Source organism: Mobula birostris, chromosome 10 (assembly GCF_030028105.1).
Source record: "Mobula birostris isolate sMobBir1 chromosome 10, sMobBir1.hap1, whole genome shotgun sequence".
In the NCBI taxonomy this organism is placed as follows: Eukaryota; Metazoa; Chordata; class Chondrichthyes; order Myliobatiformes; family Myliobatidae; genus Mobula; species Mobula birostris.
The window spans coordinates 71794398-71818930 of NC_092379.1; the positions used below are offsets into that span (position 1 = coordinate 71794398).

Below are 24533 nucleotides of genomic sequence, written 5' to 3' on the forward strand. Positions count from 1 at the left end.
ATTGGGGAGTGAGGGGTGTCAGTGTTGGGGAGTGAGGGGTGTCAGTGTTGGGGAGTGAGGGGTGTCAGTTTTGTCGGGTGAGGGGTGTCTGTATTAAGGAGTGAGGGCTTTCAGTGTGGGGGAGTGAGGGGTGTCAGTATTGGGGAGTGAGGGGTGTCAGTGTTGGGGAGTGAGGGGTGTCAGTGTTGCGGAGTGAGGCGTGTCAGTATTGGAGAGTGAGGGGTGTCAGTTTTGGGTGGTGAGGGGTGTCTGTATTAGGGAGTGAGGGGTTTCAGTGTGGGGGAGTGAGGGGTGTCAGTGTTGCGGGGAGAGGGGTGTCAGTGTTGGAGATGAGGGGTGTAGGTAATGGGGAGTGAGGGGTGTCAGTGTTGGGGAGTGAGGGGTGTCAGTTTTGTCGGGTGAGGGGTGTCTGTATTAAGGAGTGAGGGGTTTCAGTGTTGGGGAGTGAGGGGTGTCAGTGTTGGGGGTAAGGGGTGTCAGTGTTGGGGAGTGAGGGGTGTCAGTGTTGGGTGAGTGAGGGGTGTCAGTGTTGGGGGGTGAGGGGTGTCAGTGTTGGGTGAGTGAGGGGTGTCAGTGTTGGGTGAGTGAGGGATTTCAGTGTTGCGGAGTGAGGTGTGTCAGTATTGGAGAATGAGGGGTGTCAGTTTTGGGGGGTGAGGGGTGTCTGTATTAGGGAGTGAGGGGTTTCAGTGTTGGGGAGTGAGGGGTGTCAGTGTTGGGGGTGAGGGGGGTCAGTGTCAGGTTGTGAGGGGTGTCAGTGTTGCGGGGAGAGGGGTGTCAGTGTTGGAGATGAGGGGTGTCAGTATTGGGGAGTGAGGGGTGTCAGTGTTGGGGAGTGAGGGGTGTCAGTTTTGTCGGGTGAGGGGTGTCTGTATTAAGGAGTGAGGGGTTTCAGTGTTAGGTAGTGAGGGGTGTCAGTGTTGGGGGGTGAGGGGCGTCAGTATTGGGGTGTGAGGTGTGTCAGTGTGGGTGGTTGGGGGGTGTCAGTATTAGAGAGTGAGGGGTGTCAGTGTTGGTGAGTGAGGGGTGTCAGTGTTGGGGGGTGAGGGGTGTCTGTATTAGGGAGTGAGGTGTTTCAGTTTTGGGGAGTGAGGGGTGTCAGTGTCGGGGAGTGAGGGGTGTCAGTATAGGGGAGTGAGGGTTGTCAGTATCGGGGAGTGAGGGGTGTCAGTGTTGTACTGAGGGTTGTCAGTGTTGGGGAGTGAGGGGTGTCAGTGTTGGGGGTGAGGGGTGTCAGTATTGGGGAGTGAGGGGTGTCAGTGTTGGGGAGTGAGGGGTGTCAGTTTTGTCGGGTGAGGGGTGTCTGTATTAAGGAGTGAGAGGTTTCAGTGTGGGGGAGTGAGGGGTGTCAGTGTTGGGTGTAAGGGGTGTCAGTATTGGGGAGTGAGGGGTGTCAGTGTTGGGTGAGTGAGGGATTTGAGTGTTGGGGAGTGAGGGGTGTCAGTTTTGGGAGGTGAGCGGGGTCAGTGTCAGGGTGTGAGGGTTCCAAGTGTCAGGTTGTGAGGGGTGTCAGTGTTGCGGGGAGAGGGGTGTCAGTGTTGGAGATGAGGGGTGTTAGTATTAGGGAGTGAGGGGTGTCAGTGTTGGGGAGTGAGGGGTGTCAGTTTTGTCGGGTGAGGGGTGTCTGTATTAAGGAGTGAGGGGTTTCAGTGTTGGGGAGTGAGGGGTGTCAGTGTTGGGGGGTGAGGGGCGTCAGTATTGGGGTGTGAGGTGTGTCAGTGTGGGTGGTTGAGGGGTGTCAGTGTTGGGGGGTGAGGGGTGTCAGTTTTGTCGGGTGAGGGGTGTCTGTATTAAGGAGTGAGGGGTTTCAGTGTTGGGGAGTGAGGGTTGTCAGTTTTGGGGGGTGAGGGGGGTCAGTGTCAGGGTGTGAGGGTTCCAAGTGTCAGGTTGTGAGGGGTGTCAGTGTTGCGGGGAGAGGGGTGTCAGTGTTGGAGATGAGGGGTGTTAGTATTAGGGAGTGAGGGGTGTCAGTGTTGGGGAGTGAGGGGTGTCAGTTTTGTCGGGTGAGGGGTGTCTGTATTAAGGAGTGAGGGGTTTCAGTGTTGGGGATTGAGGGGTGTCAGTGTTGGGGGGTGAGGGGCGTCAGTATTGGGGTGTGAGGTGTGTCAGTGTGGGTGGTTGAGGGGTGTCAGTGTTGGGGGGTGAGGGGTGTCAGTATTAGGGATTGAGGGGTATCAGTGTTGGTGAGTGAGGGGTGTCAGTGTTGGGGGGCGAGGGGTGTCTGTATTAGGGAGTGAGGGGTTTCAGTGTTGGGGAGTGAGGGGTGTCAGTGTCAGGGAGTGAGGGGTGTCAGTATAGGGGAGTGAGGGTTGTCAGTATCGGGGAGTGAGGGGTGTCAGTGTTGTACTGAGGGTTGTCAGTGTTGGGGAGTGAGGGATGTCAGTGTTGGGGGTGAGGGGTGTCAGTGTTGGGTGAGTGAGGGGTGTCAGTGTTGGGGAGTGAGGGGTGTCAGTGTTCGTGGGTGGGGGGTGTCAGTGTTGGGAGGTGAGGGGTGTCTGTATTAGGGAGTGAGGGGTTTCAGTGTTGGGGGGTGAGGGATGTCTGTGTTGGGGGGTAAGGGGTGTTAGCATTGGGGAGTGAGGGGTGTCAGTGTTGGTGTGTGAGGGAATTCAGTATTGGGGATTGAGGGGTGTCAATGTTGGGGATTGAGGGGTGTCAGTGTTGGGGATTGAGGAGTGTCAGTGTTGGGGAGAGAGGGGTGTCCGTGTTGGGGGATGAGGGGTGTCAGTATTGAGGAGTGAGGGGTGTCAGTGTTGGGGAGTGAGGGGTGTCCGTTTTGGGGGGTGGCATGTGTCTATATCAGGGAGTGGGGGGTGTCAGCATTGGGGAGTGAGGGGTTGCAGTGTTGCAGAATGAGGGGTGTCATTGTTAGGGAGTGAGGGTTCTAAGTGTCAGGTTGTGAGGGGTGTCAGTGTCAGTGAGTGAGGGTTGTAAATGTCAGGTTGTGAGGGGTGTCAGTGTCGGGGTGTGAGGTGTGTGAATGTTGGCAAGTGAGTGAATGAGTGTCACGGAGTGAGATGATTCGGTGTCTGTGAGTGAGGGGTGACAGTGTTGGTCTGTGAGCGGTGTCAGTGTCAGGGATTGAGTTGTGTCAGTGTTTCGACGTGTGAGTGTCAGTGTCCATATCGCTGTGAAAATGAAATCACCCACCTGTGTTTGACCGGATGATCTCTGTCCCAACTGTCTGCCCTAACAGATCATACTGGTTCAATCGTGATCCATCCTCGGCCACCACTACTGAGTTGCCCTGTCCGTGAGTCCACACGTACATCACCTCCGAGTTGGTGTAGGCATCTGTTGAAACAGATCAGTGTCGTGAACTGCTGGTTGCCCACAAAACATGGGACAGCTCCCATGAGCCGTGCAGTGAGCGGAATGCAGCTTCAGTGTAGTTCCAGGCACCCTGCAGAACATCCCACTTCACTGACCCATGAAGAACTTCCACTCCCTCAGTAAGGATGTCATCATGAAGCTGCTGGGAGATTTAGCTCTCGCGATCTAAGGACCAAATGGCTGCCACTTCTATACTTACCATCCTGACTGGGATGTAGCAATTTGCACTACTAATCCAGATTCTGACTGATGGTTTTGATCCGAAAGGATACCTCTTTTCTACCCCTCCAATGATGCTGCCCAACCTGCCGAACATTTCCTAGTTTATTTGAGATAAGTGGGCTGTATCAGTCCCTCAGCCTTCATTTTCATCTTCAGCATAAATGAAGAACTGTATGGGAACTGTACACTACTGTAACCTAGGGCAGAGTACAAAGACCAGGGCAATAACTCACCCATTACCACTCTGCTCACCCCTACAACTAACTGAAACCAAGGGCTCCGGCCACCTGGACCGCAGGATTCTGGGAAACACTAGCAGCAAAGTTTTGGAAGTTAGTTGGGAATTTCACTGCACCATGTCAGCACTGTCACAGTGGACACTGACAGTGGACCTCATTTAGCCTCTGCGCTGCACCTTATGGCTTTTTCCACTCTCTCCTGGCGAACCTTCCACTCTTAGCTCTCCACTGTGCTCAGACCAAAGCAACTAGGACCATGCTTAGTGTTTCTCTTCAGAACATCGGAGAGAGGAAGGAGCAGTCTTTGATCACCCTCAGTAGGTCATCACAGTGCGTTTGAGCATAAGCTGAAAGGAAGGGGAGAAGCTGGTGCCGGACCTCTGAGGAAGAATTAATTCCCAATATAGGCAGAACAATGGTTCCAGGGTCACACTCAAAATCTACCTCAGCACCTTATCTCCAGGAATCCCAGCCGGGAAATAGGAAACACAGGACTAGTTTGCTAACTATGGGATTCCTGACCTCCCACAGTAGGGAGGTGTGCGATGACCCTGATGGAGCCAGGAAGTGGGGCAGCGAGTGTCTATTAGTCAAAGTTTGAGGATGTTAACACGAGGTTGTGAAGCAAGCTTATTGGTCTGCAGATACGGACAAGAGGGTGCGGCTGCCTGTGAGATAGGTCGGTGATCCAAGATGCGGTGCTACAGAAGACCTAGCCCTTGGAGCTTCCCAACAGGTTTGAGATTGTTACTGACTGTGAGGGTGAGAGTTGGGGCTGTAGGAAGAATGAGTAACCAGTCCATGGTACCATGGTTCAGTGAGCTATTCAGGAGGGGGAGGCGAAGAGAAATGTAGTTGCAACTGGGGACAGTATAGTCAGAGGAAAAAGCACGATTCTCCTTCGCAAGGATCAAGCGTCCCAAAGGCTCTGTTGTCTGCTGGTTTGGGGCATCTCATTTAACTTGCAAAGGCAATTGGAGTAAGAGGAGAAACATTCAGCTGTCATCTTTCATGTGGGTGCCAACAACATAAGAAGAACAAAGAAAGAGGTTCTGCTGAGGGAATTTGAGTTAAAACACAGAACCAAAAAGGTTCTCTGGATTTGTCTTTGGGTTGTTAACCCAGGCACATGCTAATTGGCTCTGGGTTCATACAGTCAGGGAACTAAGTGATTGGATCGAAGATTGGTGAGGGAGAAATATGTTTCAACTTGTGGGACATTGGAACCAGTATTGAGAAGGAGGGAGCTGTCCCAATGGGATGGGCTCCACATGAACCATGCAGGGACCAGGGTCCCGGTGAATTGCATAACCAGGGGTGTGGATAGGGCGAGAACGTGATAAGAAATTATCTTCCAGTAACATGGAGACAAAATTGAAAAGGGTAATGAATACAGGACAGAGAGTGTCTACTTGAACTTGCGCAGTATTTGGGTCACCATAGGAGCAGTTAGTGTGACACTATTACAGCTCGAGTGTTGGAGTTTGGAGTTCAATTCCGGCATCCTCCATAAGAAACTTTGTATATTTTTCCCATGTGCACGTGGGTTTTCTCTGAGTGCTCTGGTTTCCTCTCCCGGTCCAAAGGCACACCAGTTAGTAGGTTAATTGGTCATTGTAAATTGTCCTGTGATTAGACTAGGGTTAAATAGGTGGTCTGCCGGGTAGCGAGGTTTGTTGGGCCAGAGGGACTTGTTGCACGCTGTATTTCCAAATAAATAAAATAACTAATATGAAATAAGATACATAATCTGGTGGCACAGTTCAAAATTGCATCACTGAATTGTGGCTGAAAGAAGATTACAGTTGGGAGCTTAACATCCAAGGATACACATTATATCAAAAGGATAGGCAGGTAGGCTGAGGGGGTGGGGTGACTGTTAGTAAAGAAGTCGAATCAAATCCTTAGAAGATGGAGTTTTTGGGAAGAGTTAAGAAACTGCAAAGGTAAAAAGACTCTGATGAGAGTTATAAATAGGCCTCTGAACGGAAACCAGGATGTGAGCCACATATTACAAAGGGAGAAAGAAAAGGAAAGGGATTATTGAGAGTAGTTTTGGGCTCCGTATCTACTTGTGCTGGCATTGGAGAGGGTCCCGAGGAGGTTCATGAGAATAAGCCTGGAAATGAAAGGGTTAAGTATGAGGAGCGTTCAATGGCTCTGGACCTGTACTCGCTGGAGTTTGGAAGAATGAGGGGGGAATATCATTGAAACCTACCGAATATTGAAAGACAAACACAAGGAATTCTGCAGATGCTGGAAATTCAAGCAACACACATCAAAGTTGCTGGTGAACGCAGCAGGCCAGGCAGCATCTCTCGGAAGAGGTACAGTCGACATTTCGTGCAGAGACCCTTATTGAAAGGCCTAGATAGATTGGATAATGATGGTATGTTTACAGTTGTGGTAGAGTCTAGGACCAGAGGGAACAGCCTCAGCCTTAGAACAGAGATAAGGAAGAATTTCTTTAGCCAGATGTTAGTGAATCTGTGGGATTCTTTGCCACAGATGGCTGTGGAAGCCAAGTCACTGGGTATATTTAAGGCAGGGGTTGATAGGTTCTTGATTAGTAAGTGCATCAAAGGTTATGGGGAGAAGGCAGGAGAATGGGGTTGACAGAGATAATAAATCAGATATGGTGGAATGGCAGAGAAGACTCGATGAGCTGAATGGCCTAACTGTGCCCCTATGTCTAATGGTCTTAAATATACATTTGTTGTTTTTTATAAATGTGTATATATCACTGTAAATAATCAATTGATCATATGATTTTATATCTCTAATTATGATGTGTAAATAGTTTATGGGATGTTGATCTGAAGCCATGTGTCTGAGTACTTGTTCTTGACGAAACATGGCTCCTGGACAATATCCCATGCACCATCAGTTGTCAGTCCATGCCACTCAGACTCGTGCTAAAATTATTTTCTGTGACTGCATGTCCTTTTGTAAATATATGTGCTTCATAACTGCAGTATATGTGCTGTATGCCACTGTATTTGTGCTGTATGCCACTGTATATGTGCTGTATGTCACTGTATTTGTGCTGTATGTCACTGTATATGTGCTGTATGTCACTGTATTTGTGCTGTATGCCACTGTATATGTGCTGTATGTCACTGTATTTGTGCTGTATGTCACTGTATATGTGCTGTATGTCACTGTACTCTATGTCACTGTATATGTGCTGTATGTCACTGTATTTGTGCTGTATGTCACTGTATATGTGCTGTATGTCACTGTACTCTATGCCACTGTATTTGTGCTGTATGTCACTGTATATGTGCTGTATGTCACTGTACTCTATGTCACTGTATATGTGCTGTATGTCACTGTATTTGTGCTGTATGTCACTGTATATGTGCTGTATGTCACTGTACTCTATGTCACTGTATATGTGCTGTATGTCACTGTATATGTGCTGTATGTCACTGTACTCTATGTCACTGTATTTGTGCTGTATGTCACTGTACTCTATGTCACTGTATATGTGCTGTATGTCACTGTATTTGTGCTGTATGTCACTGTTTGTGCTGTGTTTTGGCCCCGGAGGGATACTGCTTGGTTTAACTGTAAAAATGTTGATTGACAATCAAACTTGAACTTGACCTTTATTACCTTTCTTGAGCAGTGTGCAACACATGGGTATCGACGTATCTGCAACAGCTATGCACCCTGTGATGTGACTTCTAGTACATTGTTGTACTGGCCACCACTCTTATTTGACAGTCAACTGACTTCAGTGAAGGTACAGTATGTTGTGGGAGCAGCAGGAAAGGCATATAGACACAAGACACTACAGATGCTGGAATCTAGAGCCATGCAGGAGAACCTGAATGTCAGGCAGATGTCAGGTCACAACTCAACACATTGTCTGTCCAATCACCTCCGTAGGTTCTGCTTGACCTATTGAGTTCCTTCAGTTCCTTTTGTGCTGAGTAGACAAGACACCTGCTTATGAACAAAAGGTTCAGAGTTTACAGCAGTTATATGGAACACTGCTGAAGGCAGAAAGCCAGGTGACAACAGAACATTCTGGAAAGACAGCAAATTGGGAAAAAGGTAAATTGGCAACTCTGATGAGGCCCTCCCTTTGTAAGGTCATCTCCATCCACTTCTGGTGAAGTGTCATTCATGTCAAACACAAAGTCCCTTTCTCTCTCCGCAGTCTACTGAACTGCTGAGCCAAACTTGCATGAATAGCAAGGGCGCAGCTGGCAACAGGGGTAGTGACTGCAGTTCTGGTGACCCATCAACGTTCATCAGTTGATTCCAGGGATTCATCCAGGAGTCTAGTGAGTTCCTGCCTCAGAGGAAGGTGAGGACAGAGGTGTGGAACTTCTTCACCGTGAATCTTCAAAGCTCTCTTCCTCAGAGAGCCGAGAGTCCTCATCCTTTGGATACTGGGACACAATGGAATGAAGGTTTGGGGTGTGTTTCTGTGGGACTGTGGGGTAGCTCAGCTGCAATCTGATGAGTGCCAGGGGAACAACCCCAGTCCTACTCCCATGCACGTTCTTAGTGGATTGCTGATGACTAGAGTCTGCAGCATCAGGCCTCAGGTGGAGAGCTGGACAGTGAACACCCATACTTACAGCTGCCAAATTTCAACGGGCAAGCGTGTGCGTCCATGGGGAAGTCCTCCAGGTGCATCGGACATTCAGCGTTTATCGTCAGTCTGCAGGCAAAGCAAAACATACATTAGCCACCTCTTCAACATCACTTTGGCAGGCATGTTTAAAAACACCTGGAAGTGTTGAATTATATGCCAACACCACCTCTACAGGGAACCCCAGCTGACAATCTTCAAAAACAATCAAAGTGCAGATTGACTGAAGTGTTTCTGTAATTAGCTTTGAGTCAGCGTGAGGGTGTGACAGCTCTTGTCAGTGTGTAGCCTCAACTGTTCTGGATTCTCTCCAGTGTGGGAGTGGTTCTGTGTCAGATTGACAGCGGAGAGTAAAAGGCAATTAAAAAGTCTCCTATTTCCATATTACTCATGGCCACAGCAGTACTGTTTAATAGTTGGGATGTAGCTGGGCGGTAGTCAGAGTTTTCCTTTGTGGCAGATGGAATACTGTGTTGGGAAGTGTATAGTCATGCACTTTGGTAGAAGATTTAAAAGGGTAAACTATTTTCTAAATGGAGAGAACATTTATAAATCTGAGGTGCAAAGGAACTTGGGAGTCCTTGTGCATGATTCCCTAAAGTGTAATTTGCAGGTTGAGTCTATGGTAAGGAAGGCAAATGCAATGTTGGCGTTTGTTTCAAGAGGTCTAGAATATAACGGCAAGGATGTAATGTTGAGGTTTTATAAAGCACTGGTGAGGTTTCACTTAGAGTATTGTGAGCAGTTTTAAGCCCCTTATCTTTGAAAGGATACACTTGGCAATGGAGAGGGTTCAAAGGAGGTTCACAAAAATGATTCCAGGATTGAATGACTTGTCATGTAAAGAGCATTTGGTGGCTCTGGGCTTATATTCACTAGAATTCAGAAGAATGAGGATGATCTCATTGAAACCTATCAAATGGTGAAAGGCCTTGATAGAGTGGATGTGGAGAAGATGTCTCCTATAGTGGGAGAGTATAAGACCGGAGGACATAGCCTCAGATTTGAGGGGTGTCCTTTTAGAACAGAGATGAGGAGGAATTTCTTTAGCCAGAGACTGGTGAATCTGTGGAATTTGTTGCCACATGCAGTGGTGCAGGCTAAGACTTTACGTATATTTAAGGCAGGAGTTGATAGATCCTCGATTGGTCAGGGCATGAAAGTATACAGGGGAGAAGGCAGGAGATTTGGGCTGAGAGGAAAATTGGAATAGCCATAATGAAATGATGGAGCAGACTGAATGGGCCAAATAACCTTGTTTTTCTCCTATATCTTATGGTCTTATGCTATTATTGTTCACTGAGTTCAATCCCGTGCATTTTTATTGAAGGTTTAAAACTTGATTTTGAAGTCAACATTTCGGATAACCAACCGGGGGGAAAATGGATAAAATGGCTGCAAAAGGGCTAATGATTAACTGCATATCCCTGCTTCAGCATCACCAAATCTATCAAGAACAGATTGGCACACAGGCCTTTGAATGTTACTGAACAAGAGGAAAGTGCTTAGAAGGAATTGTAAGAAAGGGGGTTGAATCAGTTTTGGTTGGCAGCATGTGCCTTCTTTCAAATGCTCTCTTGCTGGCATAATAATAAAGGAAGGATTTTTCTGATAACAGTTGGTATACTCAAGTTACTTTCCTGCTTGTGTCAAAACTAGCCAGTCCTGTTGTAGGATAATCTGTCTGTAACCTTTCTTCAGTTGTTCTCTGTCCACAGACACTACCTTATCTGCCAGGTGTTTCAGATTTCTAGTAGTTTAAAGATACTTGGACATGTACGTGGATGGGAAATGTTTAGAGTAGAGTTCCCAACCTGGGGCCCACGGACTTCTCGGTTGATACTAAGGATCCATGGCATCTAGCTCTTACCATTGACTCCTTGCTTAGACAGGTAAGGACAAATGGGACTAGCTTAGATGGGCATCCTGATCAAGGCAGATGAATTGAGCCAAAAGACCTTTTTCTGTGCTGAGGTGAACCTATGACAACCACAATATTCTGCATCTCACAGCTCCAGCTCATTCCTTTTTGCTTCTTTTCTGTTTTTAACCAGCCTCATTCACTAGACAGGCTGAACTGGGTGACAGAACTAATGGCGGAGGAGTTAATGCAAGTGAGATCCTACCTTCAATCCAGGGCAAGAATAGCTACATGAATAAACACCAATGCCTGCAGAGATCTGTTTTGTGATGTAGTAGGGAGAGAAACATAGAAATTTACAGCACTTCGGCCCACAATGTTGTGCAGACCATGTAAACTACTCGAGAAACAGCCTGGAATTTCCCTACTGCATAGCCCTCTATTTTTCTAAACTCCATGTACCTATCTAAGAGTCTCTTAAAAGACCCAATTGTATCTGCCTCTACCACCTTTGCTGGCAGTGCATTCCATGCACCCACTGCCTGAGACCCAGTCCTGAAAAAGGATCTCAACCCGAAATGTCGACTGTTTACTCTTTTCCATAGATGCTACCCGGCCTGCTGAGTTCCTCCAGCATTTTGTGTGTGTTGCTATATAAATACTTGAAATAGGTTGAGATTTTAATGGAAGATTCTCCCAATGGACCGTGTTCCTCCTGAGTGTCTGCTTGTGCTGGATAAAGGGCTCTCATATCTGTGGTGCTCATTCTTTGAAGTCACGACATTACTAAAAACAATGGTGTTATTCAGATAACCTTAGTCACATTATATGACTTACATCTCCCTTGTTCTCTGCAGCTCTCTCCATCTCATGCACTTTATGACTACTGCTGATGGGTCTTTGACCTGAAATGTTGATGCTGCTCCTTTCTTTTCCGGTGCTGCCTGACCCGCTGTGTTTTTACTGTTATAATGCCATTAAACTGGAGAGGGTGCAAAAAAAGTTAACAAGGATGTCAACAAGAGTGGAGCGCTTGGGTTATAAGGAGAGAACGGAAAGGCTGGGATCGTATTCCTTGGAGTATATGGAGCTGAGAAATAGGACTGATTGATGTTTACAAATTCATGAGGAACATAGATTAGGGGAATAACCCAAAGTCTTTCTCAGGGTAGGGGTGTTCAATGTGAGTGGGCATATATTTAAGGTGAGAGGACTGCAAGCAAATGTTCTTTAAACATTTCACTTTTTACTCTTAACTCACCCAAGTTCAGTAGAAAAAGTCTGCTTGCATTTACCCTGTCTCTACCCCTCATAATCTTGTATACCTCTATCAAATTTCCTCTCAACCTTTTACATTCCAAGGCATAAAGTCCTAACTTATTCGATCTTCCAATATAACTCAGGTCCTCCGGACCCAGCAACATCCTTGTAAATTTCCTCTGTACTGCTCTTTCAACATTATCTATATCTTTCCTGACCAAAACTGCACACAATACCCCAAAGTAGGCCTCACCAATGTCTTAGCAACACACACAAGATGCTGGAAGACATCAGCAGGCCAGGCAGCATCTGTGGAAAAGAGTACAGTCGACGTTTTGGGCCGAGACCCTTCTTCAGGACTCTGCCTTATGCAGTACATGTCTTATACAACTTCAACTTGACATCTTATCTCCTGTACTCAATAGTTTGAATAATGTGCCAAAAGCTTTCTCGATGACCCTACCAGCCCGTGGTGCCATGTTTTATGAATTATGGACCTGTGTTCCCAGATCCCTTGGTTCTACTGCATTCCTCAGTGCCCTTTTGGGATGGGCAGGCAGTGAGGATCGAAGAAATGCCAAGGATCAGCGGAGAGTTGCAAACACAGCCCACACCATTATGAAAATCAACCTCCCCTCCATGACTCCATCTATACATCACTCTACCTCTGGAAGGCAGCTAACATAATCAAGGACCCACCCATGTTGATTATTTCCTCTTTTGTTGGGCAGAAGGTACAAAGTTTTGAGAAGACCCATGACCAGGCTCAAGGACAGCTTTTATCCCACTGTTCCATAACTCATAAAATCATCTCTTGTAGATTAAAGATGAACTCTTCATCTCACAATCAACCTCGTTGTGGTCCTTACACTTTTCTTATTTCCCTACACTGAAAGTTCCCTGGAACCGAAATGCTATATTTTGCATTCTGTTCTTCTTTTTATGACCTCAAAGTATCAATATAAAGAACCATCAGACTGCATGGCATGCAAACAATAGTTTTTCACTGTACGTCAGTACATGTGGCAATAATAAATCAGTGCCAGTAGTTGGAGGTTGCAGAGATAGCGAGGAGCAAGTCATGGAAGGTTTTACAAAAAGGGAAGAGAAGTTTCCAGTTGAGCACTAGATTGAAGTTAGGAAATCAAACATCCTCTGCTGCTACTGCTGGCCCCCTGGGTCTCTGGAGCCTGAGGTTATTTGCAGAAGCAAATTTACCTGGAGACTGGTCACAATTGTGCCTGTAATACATATAAAAGTAATCTTACATATACATAGAAACATACATAGAAAATAGGTGCAGGAGTAGGCCATTCGACCCTTCGAGCCTGCACCGCCATTTATTATGATCATGGCTGACCATCCAACTCAGAACCCCGCCCCAGCCTTCCCTCCATACGCCCTAACCCCCGTAGCCACAAGGGCCATATCTAACTCCCTCTTAAATATAGCCAATGAACTGGCCTCAACTGTTTCCTGTGGCAGAGAATTCCACAGATTCACCACTCTCTGTGTGAAGAAGTTTTTCCTAATCTCGGTCCTAAAAGGCTTCCCCTCTATCCTCAAACTGTGGCCCCTCGTTCTGGGCTTCCCCAACATCGGGAACAATCTTCCTGCATCTAGCCTGTCCAATCCCTTTAGGATCTTATATGTTTCAATCAGATCCCCCCTCAATCTTCTAAATTCCAATGAGTACAAGCCCAGTTCATCCAGTCTTTCTTCATATGAAAGTCCTTCCATCCCAGGAACCAATCTAGTGAACCTTCTTTGTACTCCCTCTATGGCAAGGATGTCTTTCCTCAGATTAGGGGACCAAAACTGCACACAATACTCCAGGTGTGGTCTCACCAAGGCCTTGTACAACTGCAGTAGTACCTCCCTGCTCCTGTACTCGAATCCTCTCGCTATAAATGCCAGCATACCATTCGCCTTTTTCACCGCCTGCTGTACCTGCATGCCCACTTTCAATGACTGGTGTATAATGACACCCAGGTCTCGTTGCACCTCCCCTTTTCCTAATCGGCCACCATTCAGATAATAATCTGTTTTCCTATTTTTGCCACCAAAGTGGATAACTTCACATTTATCCACATTAAATTGCATCTGCCATGAATTTGCCCACTCACCCAACCTATCCAAGTCACCCTGCATCCTCTTAGCATCCTCCTCACAGCTAACACTGCCACCCAGCTTCGTGTCATCTGCAAACTTGGAGATGCTGCATTTAATTCCCTCATCCAAGTCATTAATATATATTGTAAACAACTGGGGTCCCAGCACTGAGCCTTGCGGTACCCCACTAGTCACCGCCTGCCATTCTGAAAAGGTCCCGTTTATTCCCACTCTTTGCTTCCTGTCTGCTAACCAACTCTCCACCCACACCAATACCTTACCCCCAATACCGTGTGCTTTAAGTTTGCACACTAATCTCCTGTGTGGGACCTTGTCAAAAGCCTTCTGAAAATCCAAATATACCACATCCACTGGTTCTCCCCTATCCACTCTACTAGTTACATCCTCAAAAAATTCTATGAGATTCGTCAGACATGATTTTCCTTTCACAAATCCATGCTGACTTTGTCCGATCATTTCACCGCTTTCCAAATGTGCTGTTATCACATCCTTGATAACTGACTCCAGCAGTTTCCCCACCACCGACGTTAGGCTAACCGGTCTATAATTCCCCGGTTTCTCTCTCCCTCCTTTTTTAAAAAGTGGAGTTACATTAGCCACCCTCCAATCCTCAGGAACTAGTCCAGAATCTAACGAGTTTTGAAAAATTATCACTAATGCATCCACTATTTCTTGGGCTACTTCCTTAAGCACCCTGGGATGCAGACCATCTGGCCCTGGGGATTTATCTGCCTTCAATCCCTTCAATTTACCTAACACCACTTCCCTACTAACATGTATTTCGCTCAGTTCCTCCATCTCACTGGACCCTCTGTCCCCTACTATTTCTGGAAGATTATTTATGTGCTCCTTAGTGAAGACAGAACCAAAGTAATTATTCAATTGGTCTGCCATGTCCTTGCTCCCCATAATCAATTCACCTGTTTCTGTCTGCAGGGGACCTACATTTGTCTTTACCAGTCTTTTCCTTTTCACATATCTATAAAAGCTTTTACAGTCTGTTTTTATGCTTCCTGCCAGTTTTCTCTCATAATATTTTTTCCCCTTCCTAATTAAGCCCTTTGTCCTCCTCTGCTGAACTCTGAATTTCTCCCAGTCCTCAGGTGATCCACTTTCTCTGGCTAATTTGTATGCTTCTTCTTTGGAATTGATACTATCCCTAATTTCTCTTGTCAGCCACGGGTGCACTACCTTTCTTGATTTATTCTTTTGCCAAACTGGGATGAACGATTGTTGTAGTTCATCCATGCAACCTTTAAATGCTTGCCATTGCATATCCACCGTCAATCCTTTAAGTGTCATTTGCCAGTCTATCTTAGCTAATTCACGTCTCATACCTTCAAAGTTACCCCTCTTTAAGTTCAGAACCTTTGTTTCTGAATTAACTATGTCACTCTCCATCTTAATGAAGAATTCCACCATATTATGATCACTCTTACCCAAGGGGCCTCTCACGACAAGATCGCTAATTAACCCTTCCTCATTGCTCAAAACCCAGTCCAGAATAGCCTGCTCTCTAGTTGGTTCCTCGACGTGTTGGTTCAAAAAACCATCCCGCATACATTCCAAGAAATCCTCTTCCTCAGCACCTTTACCAATTTGGTTCACCCAATCTACATGTAGATTGAAGTCACCCATTATAACTGCTGTTCCTTTATTGCACACATTTCTAGTTTCCTGTTTAATACCATCTCCGACCTCACTACTACTGTTAGGTGGCCTGTACACAACTCCCACCAGCGTCTTCTGCCCCTTAGTGTTACGCAGCTCTACCCATATCGATTCCACATCTTCCCGGCTTATGTCCTTCCTTTCTATTGCGTTAATCTCTTCTTTAACCAGCAACGCCACCCCACCTCCCCTTCCTTCATGTCTATCCCTCCTGAATATTGAATATCCCTGAACGTTGAGCTCCCATCCCTGGTCACCCTGGAGCCATGTCTCTGTGATCCCAACTATATCATAATCATTAATAACAATCTGCACTTTCAATTCATCCACCTTATTACGAATGCTCCTTGCATTGACACACAAAGCCTTCAGGCGCTCTTTTACAACTCTCTTAGTCCTTTTACAATTATGCTGAAAAGTGGCCCTCTTTAATGCTTGCCCTGGATTTGTCGGCCTGCCACTTTTACTTTTCTCCATAGTACTTTTTGTTTCTACCCTCACTTTACACCCCTCTGTCTCTCTGCACTGGTTCCCATCCCCCTGTAGTGAACTAACCTCCTCACGCCTAGCCTCTTTAATTTGATTCCCACCCCCCAACCATTCTAGTTTAAAGTCACCTCAGTAGCCCCTGCTAATCTCCCTGCCAGGATATTGGTCCCCCTAGGATTTAGGTGCAACCCGTCCTTTTTGTACAGGTCACGCCTGCGCCAAAAGAGGTCCCAATGATCCAAAAACTTGAATCCCTGCCCCCTGCTCCAATCCCTCAGCCACGCATTTATCCTCCACCTCATCGCATTCCTACTCTCACTGTCGCGTGGCACAGGCAGTAATCCCGAGATTACTACCTTTGTGGTCCTTTTTCTCAACTCCCTTCCTAGCTCCCTATATTCTCCTTTCAGGACCTCATCCCTTTTCCTACCTATGTCATTGGTACCTAAATGTACCACGACCTCTGGCTCCTCACCCTCCCACTTCAGGATATCTTGGACATGATCAGAAATATCCCGGACCCTGGCACCAGGGAGGCAAACTACCATCCGGGTCTCTGGACTGCGTCCACAGAATCGCCTATCTGACCCCCTTACTATCGAGTCCCCTATCACAACTGCCCTCCTCTTCCTTGCCCTACCCTTCTGAGCTACAGGGCCAGACTCTGTGCCGGAGGCACGGCCACAGTCGCTTCCCCCGGGTAAGCTGTCCCCCTCAACAGTACTCAAACAGGAGTACCTGTTGTTAAGGGGCACAGCCACCGGGGTACTCCCTATTACCTGACCTTTCCCCTTCCGCCTCCTAACCGTGACCCACTTGTCTGCCTCCCGTGGCCCCGGCGTGACCACCTGCCTGCAACTCCTCTCTATCACCTCCTCACTCTCCCTGACCAGACGAAGGTCATCGAGCTGCAGCTCCAGTTCCGTAACACGGTCCCTTAGGAGCTGCATCTCGATGCACTTGGTGCAGATGTAGACATCCGGGAGGCTTGGAGACTCCAGGGCCTCCCACATCCGACACCGAGAACAGCAAACTGCCCTCACACTCATACTGCCCCTCTCCTCAAATAACAACAGAAAATGAATGCCAAACCTCCCTCGCCTCGCCCATTTCTGCCTAAGCCCATTGAGCCGAAGCCCTTAAGTCTTCACGCTGCTCCCGGCTCACTCTGCAGCCTGCAAACTATGCTGCCCGCTCTATGAGGATCTGTTCCTTTTAAATCTGCCGCACTGCACAGCCCGACGTCACACGCCTGCGCAGTCCCGCCTCTCAGAACACCGTTGGGAAAAAAAAATAACGAAAATTTCAAAAATGTCTTTCTCGGCACTCCCACTCAGACTCTCAGACTCCTTCTTCAAATGTTTGACTGCGATTGTGCCCACTGGGAACTTGGTCTTGACACTTGCTAGTACGATACTCCCATGTGCAGGTGATGTGTGAGGAGGCCTTTCAGCCCATCGTGTCCTTACTGGGTGAAAAAAAAGACAAGACTAAGCTGGTTTTTACTTAAACATTACAGGGAGAGATTGGAAAGGCTGGGCTTGTTTTTCCTGGACAAAAGGAGACTGAGGAATGAGAGGTATATGAGAGCTAAGGACAAGGTGGGTAGTCAGAGCCTTTTCCCCATGGTAGGGGAGAAACAGAGGGCATATGATGAGAGGAAGGAGTTATAAATAGGATCTGAGGGGAAAGAGTGGTTGATATTTGGAACATGCTGCTGGAGGAGGTGGTGTAATCAGATATAATTACCATGTTTGAGAGACATTTAAACAAACACTTGAAAAGACAAGGCATAGAGTGATATGGACCTAACTCAGACAAATGGGCTAGTGAAGATGGAGAAATGGGTTAGCATGGATATCATGGGCTGAAGGGCCTGCTTCTGTGCTGTCCACCTTAATAGCACCTTGCCATATACTGTATCTGTAGCCTTTGCAAGTCAGGTCAAACTGCATTGTGACAGAGGTGTCTGCCTCTTCCACCTCATCAGGCAGTGAGTTCCAGAGTCTCACCCTCTGGGTGAAAACATTTCCCCTGTTCTCCCTTCTAATCCTCCCACCCGTTACTTTAACTCTCAGCATCAGTTCCAAGTCTGACGATGCCATGATACTCATTCCTGCAGGCAGGGGAGTTGCACTGTCTGTCCAACTAGACCGAATTCAGAAGTGTCAGTGATCAGAGTGCCGGCTGGGTCTCCAGTGTTTGGCTCCCTCAGTGTGGCAACTAATTGATCAGAGACCTGCCAGTGGAGTCAGTGAGAGCCAGCAACAGACTTTCCCCTGCAAGTGTCAGCGGTCTGAGCTTTCCACTGCCTGGTTACAGAGTCAAGGAGTCACACAGCTTGGAAACAAGCCACTCGGTCCATCACGTCTACCCTCACAAGTGGGAATCTATGGGTATTAATACTATTCCCCAACACTTAACTTGTGGCCTTCCTTCTCAAGCGATCCCTTACACACTTACTTACAGTGAGTGCCATCAGTGAATCAGCTCCCAATGCTCTCATGGGTATTCAATACTCCCTGGGTGATGCTGGTCTCCTCAAGTCCCCTCAAGTTTATCCCTTCTTATCCTAAATGTCTGTCTTCTAGTTTTACTCACCTTTGATAAGGGGAAGAGTTTGCTGCAGTCTGCCTCCCTCTTTGTTTTAAAGAGCTCATCCATGTTTCCTCTTAACCACCTATGCTCCAGGGGAAACAGAACTAATTTCTCCTCCTAACTAAAGGATCTAATGTCTGTGATCCTGTCGAATCTCCTCTGCACCCTCTTCTGCACTATCACATCATTGTGATGGCCAGAGCACTGGGAGTTCAGGAGAGGATGAGGGGAGAATGGGTGGCAGGACAAAGTGAATGTGTGGGCACCATTACCTTCGCTCTGTGGTAGTCTCTATACTGCTGTTTCTGGTACATTGACAATCAACCCCATTTGCAGTGATGAGAATCAAGCAGGCAGCACTTCAACACTACAGGGGAGAAAACCACACGACCTTTTAAAAGCCAATTTATCTGGTCATCTTGGTCTCAGTGGGTCCCCTGTTTGGTCATTAGGGATGTACAGTCCAGAAAAAAAATGGTGATGTCCAACTTCTAACACAGAATCTAAATAAAAAATGTAATTTTGGGATTAAGAACAGAAAATGTTGTAAAAGCTCAATGGATCAGGCATCACCTTAAACAACCAGAAAATAGGAACAGAAGTAGGCTACTCAGCCCTTCAAGCACACTCCATCACTCAATATGATCATGGCAGATCTATACTAGCCTCAAATCCACTTCAGTGCTAGATTCCCCATAACACACAATTCCCCGAACTTTCAAGTATTTATCCATCTCCTCCTTAAATATATCTAATTCCCAGCTTCCACCACGGAATTTCTTTTCTCAGAGAGTGATACATCTCTGGAATTCTGGAGATTTATCACTCTCTGAAAGAAGAAACTCAGTTTTTAATAACCTGCAACGGTTTTTGTAGCTGTTTTCTCTTGTTTGAGATGCTATCTCTAGAGGAAACATTTCAACACCTGCCCTGTCAAGCCCCCTTAGGATCTTATATATTTCATCTGTGGAGTGAAAAAGAGCCTATCCATCATTATGTTCTACCAGAAATATCTGGGCAATATATTTTGGGAGTCATGCCAGTGAAACCATACTCTGGCCTAGATATTCCACTGACAAGATGCCCTCATCCTGGCCCAGAATGGAGGGGGGTATTCTGCATTCTGTTATAGAGACCCTTGCTCACCTTCTATGCCTGTTGCTTGTTGAGTTCACAGCTCAGGCCATTCTGTAACCAGGGCAACCAGCAAGCCTTGCCATTGGCTACTCCTGTTCCAGCTAGACATTTGGCTTCAGCCCCCTCAGCTCAGTGATGGAGTTGAGATGTGACCTGGGAAGTGGGGTAAGAAGAGTTCCACAGCTCGTGGGCCTGCTTTCTACGTCACTGGCCTTCTTGTGCACTGAAACTCTGAGAGGATGTTCTGAAAATGAGACCAGACCGGTGAACCGACCATCAATACATCACCCATACATTCCTCAACAGGTGGTGAAATAGTTTGACTTTGCTATTTCTGGTGGCAGGGAGACTCAAAGATTCTCAACAGGGAGTACAGGTGTAGCAGCCATTTGCATCTTCTTACCAATGGTATTTGCTGCCCCCTTTATCTTTGATCCTATCACATTGTTATCCTGAACAGACCCGTTTGATAAATAACTCCTGATCTTTCACCTTACCTCGTTATGACTCTTGCACCTTATCTGTCTGCCTGCACTACATTTTCTTTGTAACTGTAGCACCATATTCTTCAATCTGTTATTGTTTTCCTTTCGTACTACCTCAAGTGTATTTAAGAATGATCTGTGGCTTTGTCTACAAAAGCTTTTCCTTCTGTGTTGCTACATGTGACAATAATAAACTTTCTACCAATTTAAGCAAGGGACATAAGCTGTCAGCATCCACTTAGCCAAGACTCACAAAGGAGATTTCCACTCAGTCTATCCTCCCAGTAGAATTCTTATGTCCACACGCAGCCTGAGACCAGTGTGGACAACACTGGTAGAAACCAGGGCAGCATACTTTGCTGAACAAGTTCAAAGTCATGTAGGTTGGTGCTGGGGATCTGGAAGTCTTTGAGTAGAGTACCGTATCTGCTTTGTGTTTTGTGTTACACTGAAAGACTCAGACACGATGTACGCTCTCTTACCACACAGCTTTTGACATGCCATTTAATGTTCAGGCCTCCCTGTTTCCTTAATCTTCCTTACCTTGCTATGGCCTTCTCTACTGGATGCTATACTCCATATGGCATCTTGTTATCAGCTTAATTAATTCATCAAATTCCCTCCTTCAGATGTAGAGTGTTCTCCTCACACACTCTTTAGATAGTTGAATCATCAGCTCAGTGCTATAAGCTGTGGATGGCCTAAGCACAAAAGATTCTGTTGATGCTAGACATCTTCAAAAACAAAAAAAACTGTAGGAACTCAGCAAATGAGGCAGCGCCTAAGGAGAGGAATAAACAGATGACATTTTGGCCCAAGATCCTTAATCAGGGCTGGAAAAAAGGCAGCAGAAAACAGAATAAGGTGTTAGGGAAAGGGGATGGAGTAAAAGTTGGCAGGTGATAGGTGAGATCAGGTGAAGGGGGAGGTGGGTGGGTGGTGGAGTGGGCTGAAGTAAGAAGCTGGGAAGTGATAGGATGAAGACACAATGGGCTGAAGAAGAAGGAACCTAATAGGAGAGGACAGTGGACTATGGAAGAAAGGGAAGGAGGAGGGGCCCAAGAGGAAGGAGATGAACAGGTGAGGGGAAGAGAAGGGGTGAGGTAGAGGCAGAGTTGAAAAATAAAGGGTGGTGATTTACTGGAAGTTAGAGGAAATGATGTTCGTGCTACCAGGTTGGAGATTATTCAGATAGAATATGAGGTGTTGCTCTTTCACTTGAGTATGACCTCATCATGGCAGAAGAGGAGGCCACAGATAGACATGTCTGAATAGGAAAAGGAAATTGAATTGAAATGGGTAACAACCGGAAGATTTTTTCATTTGTTTTTGTGATACTGTGGGAAGTAGGCTTTTGGGGCCCTTCGATTAACCCTGACCCAATCACGGGACAATTTACAATGACCAATTAACCTACCCAGTACATCTTTGGATTGTGGGAGGAAACCAGAGGACCCAGAGAAAATCCATGCATTTCACGGGAAGGACCTACAGGGACCCCTTACAGAACAGTGCCGGAATTGCACTCTGAACTTCGGACTGCTCCGAGTGGTAATAGAGACACACTAACGATAAAGTATGAAGTATAACGAATGCTGTCCTTTTCAGCAGACAGAGTGAAGATGATCGATAAGTGGTCCCTCAATCTATGTTTGGTCTTGCTAATGTAGAGGGAGCACCAAATACAATGGTCTATATCCCAACACTGATCCCTGTGACAGTCAACTAAAACCAGCGTTCCCAAGCTAAACGTTACTAACTGATTCCCACTTCCTATTTCCTGTCCTAAAGCTAATCTTATAAACATTCAAATATACTTCCACAACTCTGTGGAGACACTAGACAGACTGCAGATGTTGGAAATTTGGAGCAACACACACAATGCCAGAGGACCTCAATGGGTCAGGCAGCATCTATGGAGGGAAATGTATAGCTGACATTTTGGGTTAAGATCCTTCATGAGGACTGGAGATAAGGAGGGGAGGTAGCCAGTATAAAAGGTTGGGGGGGTGGAGGTGTTGGACATTAGATCCATATGAGGGGTGAAGATGGGCAGATGGTAGAGGGGAAGTGGAAATGATTTAAGATACTGAAAGAGTCAACAGGCTGAGAAAGATGGAACCTGATAGGAGAGAACCATGGAAAAAAAGGAAGGAGGTGAGAAGGGGAAGCAAAATGAGAATTGCTTCTCTCCATCGATCTCCATCAGGTACTTATCCCTGCAATGATGCCATGTGTCACATTTGCCCCTGCACCTCTCCCTCATGACCATTCAGGGCCTTAACCAGCCCCTCCAGGTGAGGCAATCCTTCACATTTGAATCCATAGCTGTCAGTTACAGCATCTGGTGTTCCCAGTGCAGCCGCTTCTGCATCGGTGAGGCCCAACGCAGATAGGAAGAGTGCTTTGTTGAGCATCTTCGCTCTTTCCAATGTAGCCACCATCGCCCAGTGGTCAGCCATTCCCATCTCCATGCTAGCACGTCTGTTCACAGCTTTCCCTATGAGCAAATTCAGGCTCAGGGCAGATTAGAGGAACAAGACCTCATATTCTGCTTTGGTCGTCTCCAACTTGATGGTTTGAGCACTGATATATCTAACGTCAGGTAACCACTCCTTGCTGTTCCCTCTTTCTTTCCTTTATCCTACTCCTCCCTATTCTCCTCCACCATCTTCTCGAGGTGCCCATCCCTCCTCATTTGGTTTCCTTTATTCCCAGGTCTTCTATCCTCTCCAATCAGATTTCATCCTTTTCAGCCCTTTGTCTCTTCCACCTACTATCTTCCAGCTTCTTACATCATTCTTACCCTCCCACTCCCTTCACCGACCTATCATCCCTCTCACCCTCTAGCGTTTGTTCCGCCCCTTCCCCTAATGCTTTTATACTGGCTCGGTCCCCTCATTCTTTCCAGTCCTGACTGGGGGTCTTGACCTGAAATGTTCACTGTCTGTAGGTGCTGCCCGACCCATTGAGTTCCTTCAGTGCGTTGTGTTTGTTGTTCCACAATTCCGTGGGCCATGTTCCACGTAACAACCTCTTCAGTTTAAAACCTTACCGAAAGGATTTTGGAAATCCACACATAGCCCGTGTAAATCTTCCTATCTATGTATTACGCCAACATTTACTGTTTCCTAATGCATTTTGTCTCTGTTTAATCATATTTGATTTATTAAATGATTTGCTGCCACATTGTTGATAACATTTCCAACATCTTCAGACTATTCAGTCTGTACTTCAGGATCGTAAGAGGAGAATAAACTGAGGTTAACATAACAGGTTGGCTGGTGGTTGGGGCTGTGCTGTGGGCAGTGTGGGACAGGGAGAAGGTGACAGGTTGAAGGAAGAGTAGACTGGCGCCAAACTATTGCCCTACAGTCCTCTGTTTCTTTCCCTTTCCTTACAGAAAGTTATTTTTATAGGAACCATTCCAGAATGTGGAAAGGTTTGGAATGTCAATGCAAATGCATCCAATATGTTCACGACTGAGCTGTGAGACATCCATTCCAATATGTTTGTCAGCTTTTTATCAGATCAGATGTATGTGGAGGATTTTGCAGAGACAGTATCAGTGGAACCGCTCCAGTGGTGGTGACACCTCTCTAGTGGCAGATCCAATGACAGATCTTTCTCCAGAGACTGTGATTCCTCTCCAGTGACAATTATCTATCTCCAGAGACAATAACATCTCTCCAGTGACACAGTCAGAGAAATTGCCCCTGTCCCTGCTGTGAGTAGTTAGTCCCTGCAGTCAAGCTCATGATCAGACAGCGTTGGTTCTTCCTTTTTAACCTCATTGACTTGTTCATGGGATGTTTTCATTCCTGGCAATGTTGGCATTTATCCCCCATTTCTAGCAGCCCTAAGACTGATGTAAGAGCTGATCAGATTGGGTTAGGAAGGAAGACTTCCTTCCCAGAATATCAGCAGTGGCCCAGGTTGGTTTTCATATTGTTCCAGTGGTTTAATGCAAATCGGGTCCAACCATTTATTTAAATTCCATATTAATCTGTTTCCTTGAATTTCTATTCCTCATCTACCATGATGGGATTTGAACTCATGTCTTTGCGCCTATGGTCCAGAGCTCTATCTGTTAATAGTGGAAAAGACCTTAAGAGGTGAATAAAATGGGATTAACATAACAGGTTGTCTGGTGGTTGGTACTGTGCTCTGGGCAGTGTGGAGAGGGAGAAGGTGACGGACTGAAGGAAGAATAAAGCCTCGAAGATTGATTTGGGAATCATCCGGTGAAAACACAGGTCCCACTCCATTCCAATCAGGACTGTGCTACCTGGATCAGACAACAGGGAGTTCTCTTTAAAAAGTTCCCGCGCAATAAGATGTGGGAGATCTGTTGGGCGAGAGGAGCAGGGGAAATGTGATTTTCTCTCAGTCCAGCAGTAACTGATTAACAGCATATGCATAAGCTGTCAATCTCTCAATTGACCACAGCCTGACGCTAAAGATACTGCCTCTGAAGAGTACAGGAAGACTACAGT

At 46.5% G+C, this 24533-nt stretch overlaps 1 protein-coding gene across 1 annotated transcript in view; it reads right to left on the reverse strand.

Moving 5' to 3' along the window:
* The window catches only part of LOC140203705 (gamma-aminobutyric acid receptor subunit alpha-3-like), a 265082-nt gene that overhangs the window by 109901 nt on the left and 130648 nt on the right, over nucleotides 1-24533 (reverse strand). Inside the window, exons 6-7 of the mRNA XM_072269747.1 lie at nucleotides 8390-8472; nucleotides 3151-3294 (exon numbers count right to left, since the gene is read on the reverse strand). Coding sequence (XP_072125848.1) covers nucleotides 3151-3294; nucleotides 8390-8472 — 227 coding nt within the window. The remainder of the gene's footprint in view (nucleotides 1-3150; nucleotides 3295-8389; nucleotides 8473-24533) is intronic.